The sequence below is a fragment of the Strix uralensis genome, chromosome 2 (assembly GCF_047716275.1).
Source record: "Strix uralensis isolate ZFMK-TIS-50842 chromosome 2, bStrUra1, whole genome shotgun sequence".
In the NCBI taxonomy this organism is placed as follows: Eukaryota; Metazoa; Chordata; class Aves; order Strigiformes; family Strigidae; genus Strix; species Strix uralensis.
In genome coordinates this window covers 120,934,219-120,955,557 of record NC_133973.1, presented here as the reverse complement: position 1 = coordinate 120,955,557, position 21,339 = coordinate 120,934,219, and the positions used below count along the sequence as shown (strand labels likewise).

Sequence of the window (21,339 nt, the reverse complement as noted above, 5' to 3'; positions counted from 1 at the left end):
AGCAGATTTTAGCTCAAGGATCCACGGTCTGCACCAAATTACACCTTTGCAGCCAGTCTGGCTCCTAAATAGAGCAGAATCTTAAGAAGGATGATCACTTGTCTTTTCTAGTCTGTCCACTTGTCATGGAAAAGCAGTCTCATGTTGGGAAATTTCACTGATTTTTAATTTATTGCTAATTCCATAATTTTTAATTACTGATTCAGGGGTACTGAAAAACAAGATAAAAATTAAATGCCCAGGGAAAACACCTCAACTTCAGTCCAGACACCTCTCTTGCCCCCTTTCTAGTTTCCACTCCCCTTGCTTTTGCTAAATGTTACACTCAGTCCCTTCAGCAAGGCACCAGACAGCACAGGAGATTTACACCAGTGCATAGTGGTTTCCTTTCTTGGCACTCCATCTTTCTTATGCTTTTCAACTACCCCAGTGTAGATTCTTCCCCAGACTGCAGTTCCCTTCAGTGTGGAGCCTGCTCCTGCAGGGATTTCTTCATGGTCTGCAGTCCCCTCAGGATGTATCTGCTCCTGTGTCTTCTGTGTGTCATCACACATATCCTCGCACATCTCCTCCTGGCAGCTGCTCTTCTTAAATATGTGACAGAGGTGCTATATGCTTCTCTGGTTGGTTCAAGTTTTGGCACATGGTGGGTTGATGTTGTCTGTTGCCAAGTCAGCTGGAACCAGCTGTGACTGAAGGGCAGGCAGTTCAGGACCTTCTCCTACACAGGTCACCCCTGTAGCCTCCCTACTACCAGAACTCTGCCAGTTATGCCAAATGCACCATTTCTTTTCTGTCTTGGGCAATGCGGGATCTTTCTCGTTAGGGGCCATATTTAGGCAGAAAGATTTCCAGTCTCACCTCAGATTTCCCCAGCCTTTCACTGCCCTCCAGTGAAGAGTGCTGCTTGTCCACTCTGTCTGTCACGGGACATAAGGCAGCTTTAAGGAGTTTCCTTTCCTTCAATGTCGTGTCCTTCAGCACATAAAAAGAGAACAACATGCATGTGAGTAGCAGCATTCCAGGATTTGAACACTGAGAATTCCTAAACATCTTTGATTCCTGCAAAACTAGCGGCTTTCCTTTTGAACCCAGACACATTCTGGGGCATAAGAACTGGAAGAGCTGAGAGCAAAGATGCTCAAATGGTCTTTGAGAAATCTCAGACAGGTGTTAGGGTGAGGGTTTGACCTGTTGATAATAGTTTTTATTTTAATTCCTGAGGTCAGAAGATCTGCTGAGTTCTGTTTCAATTCACAGTATGTTTTAGCTGGGATCAGGAGCAGAACTTCACTGGTGGAAGGCTTGTCCATACTTCTTTCTAAATGAGAACAGTCTAGTTTGGAGGGACAGTAATACCGAGTGACTCAGAAGGGGTAGTGGAAGTGAAACTTTCTTGGGAGGGAGTTCAGAGAGCTTCTTCTTTAATGGAGTGCAAACAAAGACTCATAAAAAACACCCCTTCTTCGCTCTGCACACCCGCCCGCTCTCTTTCTGTTCTCTCGTCCTGTCACTGCACATTGCACTCCATCCCTTTGGTGAGGCAATGGGCAGCACAGGAGATTGGGGCCAGTGCATGGTGGTTCCTCCATTAGTAGCAGTTCCTTTACAGACATGCCTCATGGGCCCTGCTCAGGCGGCTCTGTGGCTCTGGCCCCTGCTCAGGCATGATTATCCTCCTCCTCCGACCTGGTCATTTTTTCTTTTGTGCTGGTGCTTTCTGCCCTTTCTTAAATGCGTCTTTTTCATAGGTGTTACAGACCCATCTGCTTGAGGCATCACCACCTTGGCTGATATGCTCAGCTGTGGCCTGCAGTGGGTCAGGTGGAGCTGTCTGGAACCGGCTGTGTCCAGCATGGCTGTGACCTTCCCTCAGAGCTTACCCCTACAGCCCCCTCCCCAACCCACCGATTGTGCTTAATAGACAGATATATGAAATTTTACAGATTACATGACTTCCCTGTGCCATGGGAGAGATGGTGCAGTGAGGGAAAGAAGCTGGACAGGCTGGCGTTGTGGTTTCTTCCACAAGCTCCTTGTTCTGCAGGAGAGATGGTGCAATCCTGGAGGGAGGCTGGGTGGGTCAGTGTGGTGGTTCCTGCCATGCTGTGTCATCCTAGCACAGGGTCATGGGTGGGTCTTGGGTTTCCTGGTGCTCTTTTCCACTCTCTAAGTTCCTCAGAGGTTGGAGAGATGGTCCTGCATCCTGGAGCAGGGTCATAGGTTCTCCCTCACCAGGGTCTTTTTTCAGCCACCTCCAGTTACCCCAGTACCTTTCCATGTCCTTAGTTATAGGATTGGTTAGAGAATACCTCACTGATGATTACACCATTTGTTTTCTCATTTGTTGCTGTTTTCTGATTCTTGCTTCAGCTATTTCTGGACGCTTTTTCAGTTCTTGATGATCTACAGGTCATTGGCACAGCTTGGCTATCTGTGTCCTTGAGCACAGCAAAACCACCCCCAGCCAGGGATGGAGTCCTGGCTGGCAAAGGCCCCAGCCCTTGCTGCACTTCAACACAAGCATACTGACCTGTTAGTATATGTCCAGCTTCTTTTAACCCCTTTCTTCTGTATTTTTCCACACTTGTTCCTCCCCAGTCCAGTTTGATCTCTCCCTTCCCCTGTCTTTGGTCCTTCCCCTAAACATACCATAGTCTTGCACAACCCCAAAATGTTCTTTCCAACTTCCCATAGTGAGTCCCGCCCTCTTGTAGGCAGTAGTTCTCTCTGAGTCTGTAATGGGACTGATGGGGAGTTGATGGGGAGTGTCTTCCATTGACTCAGCTGGAGGGGTCCCCCCAACCACTGGCACTGTTGGCTCCCCCAGGCCAGCCCTTGGAGCAGCCCTGCCAGGGGCTCAGCTGGCTCTGGTGTGGTTATTGGGGTTCCCCTGCCTGTTATGGTGCCTCTGCTCCTTTGGTTTGTGAGGATGAGCCTTCAGTCGCATACATAACCTAACAGTCTGTAAACTCTGTCCTCATTTAGATTCACTTCTTGAAGTTCTTTGGGGTAAAAGGTCCCTGAATAGCTCTGTGACAGTAGTTTAAGCAGTGCAAGGGAAGGGTACCTAACCCCCTCTGATGATTTGTCTGCTAATACCCTTATTTGTTCTAAATATCCTCATGTGACATGTGCTTTTTGAGAAGAGGCATAGTCTCTTACATCTTTAAAAAACTTTATTCACTTTTAAATGGCTTTAAATTCTCATGGGCGGAGCGAAGACTTCCTGCCTTAAAAGCACTCTCCACCTCCAGTGTAAACAAGGTGGGGCTCCGAGACTGGAAACATAGGGGATGGCATGCGGGGGGAAAGACCATAGGACCTGCTTGCAGTTACAAAGCCTAAGACAAGCCTTTGCACCAGAAGTAGGGGTGCAGGGCAACCATCACTTTTTTGGAAGGAAAGTTGTCTCTAATCTACACTGTGCATCCCGTGACCACGGGGAGATTGCGTGGTGTGATAATGTGCTCAGTGATACACAGTCTAATACTTACTTGCCTGAGAGGATGGGTAAGTGGATAATGATTCCCGTTCTGCAAACACGTCACACACAGATTGGAGCTTCAGCCCCACCAGTCTAGTTTAGATGAGTCCTAATCCAGTAACCCCAGAGGAACAGGTCACTCATTCTGCCTGGCTGACATGCTGGGTCTGTGGATGACACCTTAGCTTCTGTGTGTTGCGGTTCTTGGGCTTCAGCTTCTACATGGTGTCAGATGATTGTGTGGTGGTCACTCCCAAAGGGCTATCATCTTAACTATTTATTACCCTTTATAGTAGATCATTGATATAAGCTGGCCATCGCTGTAGCCCCCTCCACTGCCACACAAACCCAGCACATGCCTAAAGACAGATTCTTACGCAGTTTAGGCATCAACTCTGAAATGTCAGTGTGCATTAATTCAGTTCAGTATTTTACTGGAGCAGGTTGTATGTTCCTGTATTTTCCTGACACTTTACTGAATTAGATGTGGTTCTGTAACTGTGGCTATCTAAGATGCCATCTTAGGTGTCTAAGATGGCAAGATTTGCAGAGATAGATACCATCTATTACACTTGGAGTAAATGGATGTTTGGGAGGGAAATACAATTCTTGTTGTACATCTGATCTAGACACAGCAAAAATCAAGCTGGAAGTGATTGCTCTGAGTATAACGTAACATTACTAACATTTTGAGGGAGGATATAGTTGTCAAAGAGGGGTGAGACAATGATGGCCTATAGATCAGATAGAGGTTGTTTACATGTGTGGAATAGAGATGGCTTAACAGTTGGTGAGATTTGAGGAAAAGTATAAAAATATTTAATGGTTATAAAACATTTATTGAATAAATAGTCCTTGGTTTTTAATATTCTGAAAAGTTATGACTTTTAGTTCCCAGGCTTATCTTTGAAGTTATGTTGTAGGTCCTTCTGGAATATCAGGTCTGAGGAGTTAGGAGAAGTTTTCCCTGTTCCAGCTGGGTGTTTCTGTTCTTCACTGACTGCCTCTGTGAGTTCATTCTGCTGTGGAAGAGTTTCACTTGGATGATCTCCACAGAGCCATTTTAATGCCTCATGAACAAAATGGATCTGTATGTATATAAGTACGTATTTATTTATATATTTATTTATCTATAAAACCATCCATAGATTCTGATGACTCAGTTGTGCGGCTTTTTTCCCCCCAATGTTTATACTGATTGTTCTACCATGCACATACCTATCTCAACAACATAAGGAACACCCTCACCAAACAAGGACATCTTCTAAGAGTGTACCTTTCAATGAACGACTGCATTACCACACAGAGACTTAGGACACTATAAAAATATCCTCACCAACCATTTGTTTGTTGAAATCTATACAGGAAATCATTATAATACCATAAACTGAAAGAAGCTTATAACTCCTACCATGTTTTCCTAGAATATTCTTTTCTCCTTCACCTGAGAAGAGCTCCAGGTATTCCAGACACAGTATCAGAAATAAACTTCCAGCAACAAATACCAAATGCAATAAGATAATGCTAAGCAAAAAACACAGTACTTTCCAACACACTTCCCTTTACTCAGGGTTTTTTTCACCATCTTGTCAGGTGAATATTCTCTCTGCACTTCTTTGCTATCCCATCACTTCTTACCACTGTAAAACTGGCATAGTGAGATGAGCCCCAGCATAATGCGGAGCTGTAGCCAGAGTCCCACCGCAAGCTCAGAGGTGAACCCTGGCACGTGGGTGCGACATCAAGAGGCTGAACCTGGGCAGCTGAAACATCCCAGCACTTCTGTCGGTATTGGCAAGGATTTCTGTGGACCATGGGGTTTCCTGTCCTACCCAATTGCTTTCAGTATCTGAGGAGATGTAAGCACTCTTGGAAACTTTGGGAAGGGAAGGCTTACACCAAGAGTGGCGTTAAAATCTCAGTTTCAACCTGCTGCTCCTGCCAACTTGCGTCAGCCCTCCCAGCTGGCAGTGGGAACGTTACCTTCAACAAGAGCTGGAATGACTCACTGATTAACACCACGGGAGGAAGTGTGAAACCCATCAAATACTATGAACAGCAAACAGTAAGAAGGGCAGTAGATTTGTTCTCATAACACTTATGAGATTTTAGGTCAGACCTATCATTTCAACACAGTGCTATTCTGCTACTCAGATACTAAATTTGTATGTGTGCATCAAAGAAGTCTGTGGAAGAAACATTACCAGAATGTTGTGGTTTAAGAAATGTCCTTTCCATCATCAGGTGAAACCTACCTGGCTTGATGACATCATAGAGGAAGGAAAGTCATTGCTCATTAGTAGGGTGTATCCCATCTCCCGTAGTACTCTATCAAAAAAAAAAAAAAGGATAGCTGGCAGCATCTTCCAACAGCTTACATCTATTGAAACTGTCTCTGTGATACAGTGAGCAGACAGATCAGCCTCCGGACCAACAGCTGAGGCAATTAAAAGAGGCATGGATGGCATCTTGCTTCCAGACTGGTCCCTCAGTTCTCTTAGGTTCTTGGGTGGCAGCAGAAAGGACATTCTCAGTCTCAGGTTGTCTGGGGTTGAGAATCACTTACTTTTGTCCATGCTTCTCTAAACTTCCATGTAATCATGTGTGCACATTCTTCAGGAGCACTGTGATCTATGGAATCCCTGGTGACCTACCTACTTACCAAAGGTTGATAAAAATCCTTGCCAAGTCAAAAATGTGAAAAGAAATGAGGAATTTTTAGATTGAAAGGTCTTGAATTTATGGCTTAGTGCAGTCATCTAGCTGATAATGTAGTAGATTTGGAAGTTTGGATTTGTTTGGCTTTTTTATTATGTCCCAGAATTTAGGTTTGATTCACCCTTCCTGGGAAGAGCAGATTCAAGCTGCCAATGCCCAGGTGGTGGAAAGTGTCTGAAGCAAAGTCAGGTTCATGTTGCTCCTTTAAGCTCTCCGCTTTAACCATTCCAGCTCCTCAAAGCATACCCATTTTTGATCACTTCTCCTGACTGCTGGTCAGAGATGTTTATGATGGACTGCATGCTGTTAGGACCTCTGTACTCACCAGCAAACTAACAAAAACTGAACGACTTCAATATAAAATTCACCCACCTTGTCCACTCCACAGCAGACATGACAAATGCAGGTTCCCTAGGTAGAATTTAACATACGACACTCAAAAGGTCCCAAATGAAGGTATAAGGTTGTGCTTTGGATATATGTGAATCTATATACAATTGTCTTTCTACAATGACAAGCTTAGCTAGACAGACCAGACTCTGGGAGCCTGAGAATATTTGCAAACACATTTAGCTCAACTGTCAATGCCAGAGGCAAACTGACTTTGTTCACCTGTTAGGAAGGAAATGAGCTGTGTAACTCATTAGTGTGAGGTTCTTCCAGCCCAGATGTGCAAAGGACACCATTCTGCTCTGCATCTAAGCTAGAGAGCATGTTCTTGAGGCTTTGAAGACCTATGGGTGTTAGCCAAGGTGGTGATCCATGCAGGATCTGGGTATCATATAATGAGCAAAGTCCACTTAAAATTTTGCCCTATTCACATTTGGCAAGTATCAGAGCTACTGATACTACATTCCCCACATTTCTGTTTCACATGCAAATACTTCTTGTATCTAATTGCCACTTTTGTCAGAACACTTAGAAAAGATCCTAGGAATCACCTGTAGTCATGTCCCATGCAGAACTGCAAGAACTGGACTGATTTTAGCCTTCCAAAGGTTCATTTATCCAAGTTAATATCGTTTTGTGTTAATTGTTACTCAAAGGAGCAACTAGTCAAGTACAAGCTATGTTCAATTTATTTTTCACAAGAATAGCTGGGGATAGTAAAGGGGAGAAATGTGCAGGGTTCAGGAGCAAACACACTCAGAGACCCACACAATCGCTAAGTCCTGGGGACTGACTGGCCAGGCCAAAAGGCCCCTGGAGAGTCCGGATTCTTGTAGCAGGCAGCATCCTGCAGCTTCAGCTCAGCATGCACAGCAAGATAAATCCCTCTGGCAGCTCCTGGCTGTGCCTTTTATAGATTCTGGGCTGCCAGGCCAAGTCTCTGCTGGAAGCTTCTGGGGTCACCTGGCTGAGTCTCCCAGGGCCAGCCATGCTTGCACCTCCCAGCCAGGCTCATTTTGGGGCTGGAGGATGTGATCCTCTGAGTGGTGCATGCAAACCCCTCTTCTGACTTCACCCTGCCCTTGGTCAGGCGAAGGGCCAAGGTGCCCTTGGTCTCACGCACCCACGCTCTGGAGCTGCAAGGTCTACCCATGCCTGCAGGGGCAAACATACTGGTCTCACACTGGTGACCACAAAACACATTGGAATAACAAAACCAGACTTAGGCAATGAGAATACTTGTCATAACAAACTGAGTTACAAAAGAAATGTGGTTCCAGATACCCCCCTCACCAGCCACAGGCAGTTATGGTTTTAGCTGCATCTGTGCCTGACATTAACAGAGCAAAACAGCAAGCTGTGTGAAAAAAAATGTCACCCATCTCCTCTCCCTGTCCTTTTCACTATCAAAGTGCCCATTCATGTGAGTATCCACTTGCTGCTGACCTTCTGCCAGCAACAACCTACTTCCCAGCTCACCCAGCCTACTCTGCTCAGTTCTCAGGCTCTCTGTCCCTGGCTCCCTCACCCCAGCCCAATCTGCAGAAGCAGCTGCTGCAGTGCTGTTTACCAGAAGTCTTAGGATTTCTGCTCATTTGGCTCTGATGCCCTTACCAGCCATCCAAGGACTGCTAGTATTTGTTATCCCATGTGGTTCTGAGACTTTAAAAGAAATCTGAGGAATCTATTGCTCAGCAGATTTATTGTAACATGATACTTAAGTGAAGATGCCGGGGGGGCAAAGAAATTTCTCCAGCAGGCGTGTCTACTGACAGAATTGGTCTCTTACCGTAGGTACTAGTACTTTCACAAGGGCCCAGTACATGCCGTTTGTTCCACTGGGAAATGAAGAGCGTGTGTCCCTGTCATTTCTACTATTGTGTCTTTTCTCAAGACGGTCTGCACGGTTCTCTCTGAGCATATCTAGATGCCTAGCTCTCCTTTTCCCTTTCTTTACCCAGCCCATCTTTACCACTTGGCACTTGTTCGTCCGCCTGTTGGTCTGGCTCTTTTCCAGCTCGCACTCCTGCGGGCAGCCCCTGACCAGCTCCCACCCCCCCAGACGCCTTCCTTTCAGCTCCCTGCCCCCTTTCCACCTGCCGATCTGGTTCCTCCACTCCTTCCCCCCAGACCTCCTTTCTGCTCCCACTCTTCCTTGCAAATCTCACGCTGTAACAGCCCGGTTCTCTCTCACCTGATTTTCCGGGCCGGCCTGGTCCCCCCACCCCACCCCCGCGGCCAGCATCCCCCTTCTCCTGGCCCCCCGCTGCACTTGTTGCCCACGGGAGGAGCCCGCTCTGCCGGGCGAGCTGGGCCCTGAGCCCCGGAGCCGCACGGCAGCGTTCTGGCCGCAGCCCGGCGGCGGGCGGGCCCCCCCGCGGAGCCCGCGGGCCCCTCCGCTGCCCGCCCGCCCCGCCAGCAGCGCCGCGGGGGAAGGCCCGTCCGGCCGCGCCCATGACGGCACGGTGGGCGGCCCCGGTGGGCGGCCCGGCCGCGCCACGGCGGAGCGGGGGAGAGACGGGCCCCAGCGCGCCCCAGCGGGAGGGCCGGGGGCAGCCGGGGCGGGGGCTCGGCGCCGGGGCCCGGGGCCCGGCGGGAGCGGGAGCGGGCGGGCGCGGGAGCGACAACGGGAGCGGGGCCGCGCGGTGCTGAAGGGACAGCGCCCGCGGGCGCCGCCCGCCCCGTCCCGCCCCGCCCCGCCCGGGCAGCCACCGGGAACCCGGCGCGGCGCCCCGGGAGCGGGGCGGGGGGACCCGGCCTCCGCTCGCCGCCGCTGCCCTGCCCTGCCCTGCCCTGCCCGGCGCGGCTGGCACGGAGGCCCCGTCCTGCACCCGCGGGAGCGGCTCCCCGGGCCCCGCGCACCCGCCGCCGCCGCCCGCCCGCTGCGCCGATGCCGGGCGTTGGGGCGATCGGAGCGCGGTGCAGGCACCGGCCGCGCAGGAGCCCCAGGAAGAGCCCCAAGGCGGAGCCGGGCCAGGCCGGGGCCGCCATGGACGCGGCGATTTGGATCTACCAGTTCCGGCTGATCGTGCTGGGCGACTCCACCGTGGGCAAGTCGTGCCTGCTGCACCGCTTCACCGAGGGCCGCTTCCCGGGACCGCTGCACTCCGACCCCACCGTGGGGGTGGACTTCTTCTCCCGGCTGGTGGAGATCGAGCCCGGCAAGAGGGTCAAGCTGCAGCTCTGGGACACGGCGGGGCAGGAGCGGTTCAGGTACAGGACCCGGGATCTTCCCCCCCACCCCCTCCAGTCCGCCCCCCAAACCTGCCAGCCCCCGGGCACACCCTGCCCCGCAGCCCCGGCCCCCGCCGCCCTCCCGGCACCGCAGCCTCATCGCCCGACATATCTCCCGCCCCAAGGACTTTGCCTTGCCCCCCAGCACATCTCGCTGCACCCACCTGGCTGCTGTGCCCCGAACAGCCCTCCACCCCACTGCCATCCAGCCTCACCACCCCATTGCCTGCCGGTGCCCCCCAGCCCCGTGGCCCACCGTTCCTCTTGCCCCGCTGCTCACCAGTTCCCCCCAAAAAGCTTCCTCCTTCCCCCCCTTTCCCTTCACACCCACCAGGGAACAGCTCCCCATCCCCTCCCAGCTCACACTAGGGGGTAACAAGTGGCCTTGTCCTGTTTCTCCTTCACTCCCCCATCTTTGCCCTGAAGTCTTGGACCTAGAGTAGCAATCCCTCCTCCGCATTTTTTTCCTTCTTTGCAGCAGGAGGCCCCTGCTTCACTCCGCATTTCTTACTTTGTCATCACCTCCACTCTCATCCTCCCCTGCGGTATTTCCCTCTGCCATAACTCTCCCTCCCATGCAATCTGGAGAGACCAGGCCACCTCCCTGCTCTTCCTCCTTCCAGCACAGCAGCACTGCGAGCACCAGTGCAGCCTTGGCAGTGTGGAAGCCACTGGGCAGCCAGCTACAGTCCCTTATTAGTGTTTTATCTGCCTTCTGCACCTGCTCTGCACTGATGGTTGCCAGGAGCCTTCACTAATACCTCTATCATTTATAGTGTAGCTAAACTAGCCCAAATGCTGCATCAAGTATTAAATCCTTTCCTTTCTCCTCTCTGTCACAAACAAGTAGCAAAACTACCCTCTCTTCCTGCCCCAAGAGAGTCAACATTCACCAACATACAAACTGGTACTATCATTCACTCACTCCTGCGACACTGTTGTATCTGTAGTGCTTGCCACTTCAGGCAAGTTGTGTATGGATTTTAGTTTGGACTTGGGGTTCAGTAGGTACGAACTCAGGTGGGAGGCTAACGCATAGCCTGTCTATGTGGTACTTGACCCCCACACTTGTTACTGCAATGATAGCAGGAGGGTTGAAATGGGTCTCTTCACTGGCCAGAATCGATTCTTTTATGTTCCCTGTGTTCCGCTGCAACAGTTGTGCAGATTCTCACACTCGGCTGAAGAGGTGGGATTTCACTGTCACCAGGGGATACCAACCCTTTTTTTTCAATACAAGCATTACAGTGAAACAACAAACAACTTTCCTGGGCTTGCATGAGTCCCAACTTTATATGTATTTTTGCAAGCAGCCGTCTGAAAGGTTAGCAAAGAAATTAACAATGATAATAGCAAGCTCGTTGCATTTTTTACCCTTCTTGTGCTTTCTAGCAAAGAACGTAAAATACTTGTAAACAAGCGGCTAAGAATGTATAATATCTTTATTTTGAATTTGCTGACAAATAGCCAGGATGGCCAATGACAAGGCACTTGACTGAAAGGAATGCAAATGCAGAGAGTTTTGCATACATTTTAAATCAAATGATAGCCATCCTTTAACCTGGGAATGCTCAGGGGATATACAGTGATGAGTCATGCAGTCAGTTGCTTTTAAATTTACCATTAGTATACATCTGTGTTTTTTCTAATACCCAGAAGGTACAAACCGAAGGAAGTAGTTTTAAACATTTCTGTTTATTTTTCTGCTAAGAGTTTCTTGTCAGTTTGTGTACCAAATATCATAGCATTTATTGTGTAGTCTGTTTCACACTTACTCAAGTAAATTACAAATATTTTACTAAGTTATACACCACAGGTTAAAATCTTGCACATTCTGTTCTCTGCTAATGGAGGAGACTACAGATCACAAGCATCTTGTGGAAGAACTAATTATTGCAAGGAGTAATCTAATTTTGTGGAACACAAAGCATTTTGCAGTTCTGATTCCCAGTTCTGTTCTGGTTCACTTGCATTGGGACTTCAGAGGAGATAAAGCCTGGCTTTAAAGCTCCTAGGAGTTCCCCGTGTGCAGGGCAAACTCCTGGCTGCATAATAACTCCCTTCTTTTGGTCCCAGGCATTAGGGACACTCCCAGGGGAAAAGTAAGGCGTGCAACACCTGCCATCACACTCTCTTGAAAGAGAGCACTTCGTTTCTTGGAGAAATTGTTTTGGAAAAATTCTTAAATGTGTCTAGTTCATTGATGCTGCAGTATTTGAACTGGATTTCTTGCATGGTCTCAGAAATCATCTCTAACATGCACTGTTTGCATTACTTCTCAAATAAAAGTAATTCTTACCACTTCCACAAGAAGGGTGAGCAAGCTGCAAACACTGGTGCCAGACAGTTTACTTATTTTGAGCTCAGACAGGGCAGTTACTGACTGTATTTACTTTGACATCAGTAAGGCATCACTAAGCAGAATCTCCCATTGTGCTAGGTGCCATATGGACAACAACATAGTCAATAACTTCTAACAGCTTACTAGAACAAGAACCTACAGACTGGCTTAGTATAGACTCAGGTCCGTAATGCAGACAAAGGTATAGGAGGGGTACACCTTACTTTTCTTTCTATCTTGAGATTAGTTGTCGTTTAGAGCAATCTGCTGCTTTGGCTGTTTCATGTCATTGACTTTGCTGTGACTTTGTTTGTTTGTTTGTTTAATTTTCCTGTATTTAAATCCAACAATATATTTAAATCATGAAACTTCCAAGGTTATAAAGTGCTTGGTAGTGGTGCTAAGACTGAGGGTTCATTTCAAGAACATAGAGGCAAAATACTGTGGGGATGCCTCAATTATATTAACCCACTTTTTAGCAGACTGTGATAGTAGATACATTCCGTTTCTAACACAGGGCTTGAAAAATAAAACACTATCCTTATTCTTTTTGAGTAAGCAATATGTATTTTCAAAATTAGTACCATTACAATGTAGTCTTTAGTCATACCATAAAAATAAATCTTCAAAATTAGATAAAGCCTTTTGTGAAAATTTGGTTCATCTTGCAAAGATCAGTAAGATCATGAGAAAGAAACACTGTGACTGATTAAAGTCACCCTAAAGCCATAGTCTGATGTGATTAATGCATCTTCTCATTCATTTTCAGAAACAACTGTTCAGTGGCCATCATCTTACTGAGGCTTTTTTTGAGAGTATTAATTAGGGTCTTACATCTTGAACCTAATATTTAGATTAAGCTAAGAGAATGACTTCTGTTCTAGACAGTATTTTCCCCTTCCATAATGGTAATTTAGGCAGATTTAATTAGTGGAACCAGCACATACTCTACATGGGAAGTCATAATTTACAAAAGAATTTAGCATCTGCATTTAACAAATATTCCCAATTAAGACTAAAGACTTCAAAGTTATCCTTTGGAAAAACATCCTAATGTATCATTATTGTACATCACAACATATAACTTCTTGAGGAGCAGTCTCACCTCCAGTAATTTCAAACACAGAACCATCTGGAGAAACCTTACAGTATTTAATATCAAAGTGTCACGGCTCCCCTTTAATACTTAGTGCAGTCTTACCTTTTTAGTATGTTCTAATAGGGAAAAGCTGATTCTCTCCAACTCTTTATCTGTATTTACCTTTCATTTATTACAAATGCCAAGCATTATACAAAATGAGCAAAAATATTATTCTTACAAGTATTCTTGCTGACAATAAAAACTTAGGATGGTCTTGAGGATGCTCGGAGAGTCCATATTTAACAACAGCTTCGATAAGGAGCTTTGTAATCTCTATTTATATGGATTGGGGGAGAAAATAAGAATTACCTTTTCAGTAGTGCTTATGTCAATTTTTGTAACTCTCAGGCAAAGATGGTATAATAGTTCACATATTTAGTGGGGACTGACTGGACACTGTAGCACCCATCATCAGTGGCTGGTGCGACATGAATCTCCAGCCTGAAAGAGGAGGAACTGCCCAGCCACCTAGGCCTCCGGTCACCAACGGGTTACACTCACCTCTATTAAGTAGGAGGGTTGTTTTCTTTCATTTAGTGTAGCCATGGGAAGCAGGCAAACTGCCTCCTGAAATACCAGCTTGCACCTTGAACAAAGGCCCAGGCAGACATGTTGGTTTGGGCACTTCCATTAGCTCTTGCTTAGAGAAGGGTTCAGAGTCTTCTGTGGAAGAGAAGCTGAGAGAGAAGGCAGCAAGGAAGTACTGGGCACAAAGGGATAGAAGTCAAACAAAGTGGTTTAGGCAGAGAGATAAGCCACGTGAATAAAGACAGATGCAGGGATGGATTTAAGAGTGCAGTCCTCCTTTTGTTCAAAGTCATGGGCAGATTTGCTAGATTCTAAATCTGAACAAAGTTCTGCTTCCCACTTCCAACAAGCACCTCCTCTGAACAGTTTTCTGGAAGGAGATGGCAGGCTTCATTGCTGTCTCCCCAATATCAGAAGAAACGCTGCTCTTTGGCCATTACTTTTTCACCCTGATCCCACCCTGTTCCTAATTTAAGGCTTTTCCTCTACTAAAGGAAGTATTCCCCTCTTCCTCCTTCCCCACAGAAGATTGATCATGGTTCTGCAAGTAACACATTCCCTTCTATGATGCTTGCTTAGTGACATTAATTAGCTGAACCAAAGTTTACACGAGAAGACATCATTTCAACAAGAATTTAGGATCTGCATGGGAATAATTTGAGAAATGGAAATTTGAACATCCTTTATGAATAGAGTTGGACTATGTCAAACCTGACCTGTCACCAGTTCATCATCCTGACTCGAAAAACTTGCAGGACCCTCAGGTTTTTACCTTCTGCTGAAAAAGTGACAACAATAAGGGAGTTAAAAACTTCATTTTGCTTTTAGAGTCTGATCCTGCAGCACTTACCAAAGAGTGTATAATCATGTAATTGTATTCTCTGCTTGTGAGAGAACACAAGAAAGGCCAGTCTGATTTTGTCTGCGGTCCATACTCGGATATCTTGTCTCTGATAGAGTCTTTGAATTCTCCTGAGTACTCTGCTATCCTCTACTTTCAACCTGAGGAACTCTGGAAACTGATGCAGTTTCTCTGTTTACTAAAGCTCAGTCTGTTGTTCAGGACTTGTTCAGTCTTCCATGGAATACAGGTAAACTCTTTGCCTTCATAACATCTTTCCCAAGGAGGTCTACAAGTCTACCAGCTGTTGCATGAAGAGCCTTTTATTGTTGGCTCTCCTGATCTTTTGTTGGCTACCATGCACTCTTGTCATCAAGCTTTTCTGTGAAGACATATGCAGCACATTGACATGGCCTGTGAAGTCTATAAAGCTGTACATCTTCTGAGCAAAACCCCTTGAGCAGCCTCTGTACCACAGGCTCTGTGAACATGGACCTGTGCCTTGTGAAGTAATGTGTGAGGAATCTGTGTGAAAGTTTGGTACATCCACTGTGCTAAAAGAAACTTCCTCTGCATTTTGGGAGGAGCTTGAACCCATCTGAGGGTGTTGGCGTGCTCTTGGAAGCCCTCCCAAGCAGAACACTTCTGGGCACTCACCTGGAGCAATGGTTTGTTTTCAGCTCGGATCAGAGCTAAGAGGGAAGGCAGGGCTGTCCCTGCTGAGCGCCTCGCAGCTTGGGCAGGGGCAGAGCACTCGGGTCCCCAGGGAACTTGTTCAGGCGCCACAGTTAGATGTGCAGCTGAGTGGAGCACAATTTTAGATGTTGGTGTTTATAGTTCTGCCTAAGCCTTGTTGAAGGCACTTAAAAGTCCTATAATCTTTAGCGATGATATTAATAAAAGGCAAAAATTGCCCTCGCACTTAGTTTTATAGAGAAAAAAATAAAACAAAACAAAAGCAGAAAGACCTACTAGACCATCTAAGGCAAAGCTCTTTCATTTTTTCTAGGTGTGATACAGGGCGTAAGTGAGCAGAAGTACATCCACTTCACACAGTTCATTTTCCAAATAACTCTAAGCTGCCTACTAAAAATATATGTCTACGCTTAATCTATTCTGATTGTCATAATTAATTCAAATATTTTGCATCTGTAAGATGTTTCAGATACTGTTGAATGACCTACAACATTCATGTGCCCAGACATTTTTCCCAGTTGATGATCTAAATATTCTTCCAAATTTTGTCTTATTTGTCAGGAATACTTTATTTTAAAATATAACTGCAAATAATAACTCACCTTAATAGTAAAACTATTCAAATATTTGTAGACCATATTTTAACAAACAACATCCTTTCTCAGATATTAGACAATCGCATAACACAATAGCATATGTATCATAGGTATCTTTAAAACTTTTTGTGTTACTTTTTTCTTTTGTTACTGTTTTCTAAAGCCTCTCTAGTATATCAGACTTTTTTTTGGTAACGAGAAAACTAATTTCAAATTATACATCCCAAACATATAGGAGAAACGACTGCTGTATCTCCTATATATTCACCCAGGTTTTGTGAGGTACAGCCCAAAGTTACAGATGCTTTTTAATCATCTCCGTTACAGGCAATACATACACATAATTAAGTATAATTGCTTAGATCATCAGCTAGTGTAAATTAGCATATCTCTGCAGAAGTGAGTTACAACAGATGAGGGCTCTGACTGCTGTGTGTAAGCACCCAGTAACGCATGGAGGGCTGGTTTTCAGTACTGCAGATCTTAGATACATGATGTAACATTGTTCTACGTAGAAGTGCTTGGTAAATGATGCAGTGCATTTTCAATACTAACCTACTTTCTTCCCTGGCTAATGCATTTCTTTGGCATAACATTTTTAAATGAAAATAGGTTGTATTAGCTTCCACTTCTCCAAATCAGATCCCATTTTGATCACCCACTTCTGCTCTTTGTAGGACCACCTGAATGACTTTAATGTACTCACTTGTGTTTGCAACTGCTCTATAGCAAAAAAATGCTTAAGAAAAGCTGAAATAGATCTTTATGGCACCCTTATTTAATACTTCACAAAATGTGACACCCTTCATTTCTGGTCTTAAATAATTTTGCAAAACCATGTGTCATTTTTCATATCCAGGCTACTTGATTTAATCTGAGGGTAAGATGCTGCTGTCTTCACATTTGAACTGTTCAGAGAGACACTCGATGGACTCTTTTGCTGGGAACGTAGAAAAAAAGATCTTTCTAAATACTAGGACAAGGAATCCCTCCCTGTTATCTAAATAAAACCATTTCAAATGCTGTTTGCTGTGGCTAAATGAGTTTAGATATGCCAAGAAACCTAAGCTTTATCTAGCTGTGCACTTACCTATCTGTAGTATGACTACTGCTGCTAATTATACCTCTATGTTCAAATTGTTATAAAACACTATATGAAATGTGATGAACTGAAAATCAGAGGGAGCTCCTGTTACAGAAAGATATGTTACTGTGTACAGTTCATCCCGATTCCAAAAGTTTTGAGGCTGCATCCTCTTCATAATCATAAGATAAAATGGATTTTTTGGCTAAATTGTAATTTTAAATAATGACTTAATAGAGATTGTGCATCTCATTTCAGTTGGAGAATACTTATATATACACTAGCTATATATTTGTGCTAGCAATGAGTGCTTGTCTCCACTCCTTTAAAATGTCTTTTCTCACCTTCTCTATCCTCCCCTGTTCCCTATGATTAGAGATTTCTTAGAATATTTTTTTTGTCTCTGTATCTTTCTCTCTCTCTACATTCTAACAAGCACTTTTCTTCTGCTAGAGCATATTAAAAATATTTTCAACCAGAGGAAGGGTTTCCTTCTTCCAAAACTCCTTCCAGTGAATGCTCTGGAACATAGAGCGCTCAAAAGTATAAAATATCTGTTGCCAGTCCTAGAAGTCTTTTGAACCTCTGTGTGAGAGAGATGCTGGAGGTAGAAGTGTTCCTTGCCAATTCTGTAACAAGTGCATGTTTGCCCAGCTCAGTTACTTTTGCACAGTTTTGTTTAGGGAGTTTCCTTTCTTAGTCTGTTACCTGTTGACTTCTGCAAGCACAAAGAATTATGATTATCTGTACAAAGTTTTCTATCAAAGAATTTTTCTGCAAGGAATACAGAAGGATATGCTTGTACACTGGCAAGCTTAGGCTCCAGGTTTTTTTGACATCTGCCTGCATATTTCAGTTTGAAATAATTAATTAGAACAAAATGAAGTGCATGTTTGTGTAACACTGAAGGCCTCAGACTTTAACACTAACAAGTATTTGACAAGCAAATATATATTTTATTCTGTCAACATGTGCCACAGTTTGCTAATAAAGAGTACTTTGCAGCATAATTCAGCATTCAAAATTTGCACTAGAGATGTAGGCTTCAAGAATGTCTAGAAAGTGACTTCTGAATGTAAGAAAAAAATGAAAAAGGAACATTTCTGTGTGTAGAAGGTAAATTAATAAATTCCAACTAGTTTTTAAAAAGCAAAGATATTTCATAAAACCTGCAGTAGATAAAAACACATTGCCACATGGAAAAGTAATCTATTTATGAATAAAATGAAAATGTGTTTTGATTTTCCTTTTTTTTTTTCCTTCACAGATCAATAACACGCTCTTACTATCGCAATTCTGTGGGTGGCTTACTAGTGTTTGACATCACAAATCGACGATCTTTTGAACATGTGAAAGACTGGCTAGAAGAAGCAAAAATGCATGTGCAGCCCTTTCAGATTGTGTTCCTGTTAGTAGGACATAAGTGTGACTTAGTGTCACAGCGTGAGGTTACAAGAGAAGAAGCTGAAAAACTGTCATCTGACTGTGGCATGAAATATATAGAAACGTCAGCAAAAGATGCCACGAATGTTGAAGAGTCCTTTACAATTCTTACACGAGACATCTATGAACTTGTAAAAAAAGGAGAAATCTCAATACAAGATGGATGGGAAGGTGTCAAGAGTGGCTTTGTTCCAAATGTTGTACATTCGTCAGAAGAAGCTGTAAAGCCCAGAAGACAGTGTGTCTGCTGAATTTGTAGCATGCCAAAGAGCACATCGGGTGTTCAGAAGATGATGCCAACCTAAATAACAGAATAATAATTTTGAAACAATATTAGATCATGACATAGCTGAATCATAGAACGGTAATTTGTTTTTGTATCCTTCTGTCTAGGTCATAACTTCATAAAACTTTAAGTGCTTTTTTCCTTTTCAGAGTACAATAACTTTGTGTGGTCTTCAGGAAAAGAAATTATATACTGCTAAAGGAAAAACTAATCCTATAGCAAGACACTGAGAAAGTGCAATAATTGTTGTGACAACATCCTCTCTTGGGCTTTGTATTTTGAATACTGTTTAAAATCAAGGCATGCTAGGTGAGGATCAGATGAGCTCATTACTTTTGTTCATCCTGCCTTAGTTTTGGACAAGAAAATATTATACCTTATACTTTTTTAATGTGATTCTTTACTCAAGTGCAGGGTTGCTAATGACCATTAAAGTTTAGAATGCTATAGAATTTCATAATAAAAATAACTCTAAAGAAAGAAAGTTGAAAGATTGCTCCGATAGCAAACACTTTTGATATGACTATGAATACTAGCCTTACTAAAGAAAAAGAATGTTTTAGAAAAGATGATTTATTTGTATATGAAAATGGGGAATAGAAGCAATGAAATTTATTATTAAATATTTTCTGAATTGCCAATGAAACTAAATGTAACACCACATATGATCCAGCTGTCCCAACCCCTGGAGTTACATTTCGGTGGTCGGATCCTCAGCTGGCTAATTATCATAGCCACACTGATGCCTAGGGAATTATGTTAATTTACACAAACAAATTCCATGTTAGCTTTAAAAAATAAATCTACTTCTAACTAGAAGTAAAAATAAGTTAAAAAGTGCTGCAACCCATGGGGACCCAGGCCTTAAATTTGAATAGAGCAAGGATTGTTTTATTCTCAGCCAGCAAATGTTAAACTGTTGCCTAAAAAATGAAGGTTATGAATAGAGTGTTTGGAGAGGAGAGAATTTCTAAAACAATGCTTGGCTACAGAGAGCAAAGTTGGAGAACCCCTGTTCTAAGAAAGCCACACATAATAGCTTTTAATAACAATAATAATAGGAGAAATCTGTGATCATGTAGCATTTTACTGAGCTTGAGGTCATCTTCCTACTCCTCTGAATATAACACACACTAGCTTTACACAAACTATGCCCTATATGTCTAGCACTTAAATACCAAATAAGTCTATTTCATTGTACTAGTATAACAAGATGACTTGATCTCCAGAGTTGATAAGCATCTACAATTTATGTGGGCATACTCATAACCACCGAACATCAAGCCAGTTATCTTCATATAAAGGTGTGTTATCGTGTTAGAATTCTCCATTTTCAAGACCAGGCAACAAGTCTATCTAATCTAACATTTTTCTTCAAGAAACATGTAATTGTTTTTCCCTCAGGTTACTTTTAGGTCCTTTTACGATCTTTTTGTAAATAATCTGTAGTATAGAGACAGGTTGTTTGGTTCCAGTTATTTTATTCATTCAGGGCCACTAAAATTATTGACTTCAAACGGAACTGAAAGGTTAATTTTTTCAATAGCCTGAGTCTCACTTGCACTGAGGCACAGTTATACTGTCATAGAAGGATACAGAGGCCTTAATATAAACAGGAATCAGCCTTAATTCATTAGCAATTAAAACAGTTAGTTAATTCTAGTCTCAGCATGTAACAAAGTAATTGCTGTGAGCCTGATTCTCTATTGAACTATGTATACTGGTTGTTTACACCAAATCAATTTTGATTTGAGGGCATTTTAGGCCCTCTTTGAAAAGTAAATGTGACTACAGATGCCAAAAGGTAGTGCAGAATCAGGTTGCGTGTGTTTGACACTGATTCCCCCATGATATAGGCCCACATTGTGTATCTCAGAAGACCTTCTCTTAGTTGTCTAAGAGGACAGAATGGGCCAACAAATACATCGGTGGCTGGGGAGTCAACAGACCCAAAGTCTACCACTGCTTCACTGTGTGTTTATGAGCAAGACATTTACGTTTTCTGTGCCTCACCTTCTGTATTTCAAAAATAGAGATGATTGTTCTTCCTCAAACTCACAAAGACTGCTGAGACCCAGTCTGACTGTATGATCTTCAGTGTGGACTCTCTTCTCTGTGTGCTACCTGTTGTAGAGTGTTTAGCACCATGGGATGTGGATACTGGTTTCTTCTGCCATACCAAAAAAAAAAAATTTAAAAATATTAAAACAGCTTTATAAGTACCAGGTATTGCTATTACTATGAATCTACATTTCATTAAACATTTCATTACTTGCAGGTTAAAATCATTTATCTTAAACTCTTCCTCCAGTGAGCTTTTCATTCTGTATGAAAAAAATCGGGTGTGTTGGGGGGGAAGGGACTGGGAGAAGAGGGGAGTGGAGGGGCGGTATGCACAGAGAAATAAACAATCATCAAAACAGAGCCTTAATGATCTCTGCTGTCAATGTTGTACCTGTAGTGTCACATTTATTACACTGGGAGTAGAGCTTTTAACCAGATTCACTTGTGTAAGGAACTGGTATTGTCAATGCAACTAGAAGAGAAGTTCACT

General features: G+C 44.0%; 1 protein-coding gene across 1 annotated transcript; it reads left to right on the top strand.

Moving 5' to 3' along the window:
- Positions 1-9,485: 9,485 nt before the first annotated feature.
- Positions 9,486-21,007, top strand: RAB39A (RAB39A, member RAS oncogene family). The gene is made up of 2 exons (XM_074860140.1): positions 9,486-9,808; positions 18,324-21,007. The coding sequence occupies exons 1-2, from the start codon at positions 9,486-9,488 to the stop codon at positions 18,748-18,750; spliced, it is 750 nt and encodes a 249-aa protein (XP_074716241.1). The 3' UTR covers positions 18,751-21,007.
- Positions 21,008-21,339: the final 332 nt, after the last annotated feature.

Bases quoted from the DNA above. Each gene is read 5' to 3' on its own strand.
- RAB39A (XM_074860140.1), top strand. From the start codon at position 9,486: ATGCCGGGCGTTGGGGCGATCGGAGCGCGGTGCAGGCACCGGCCGCGC. The intron at 9,809-18,323 runs GTACAGGACCCG...TTTCCTTCACAG, and splicing joins GCGGGGCAGGAGCGGTTCAG to ATCAATAACACGCTCTTACT.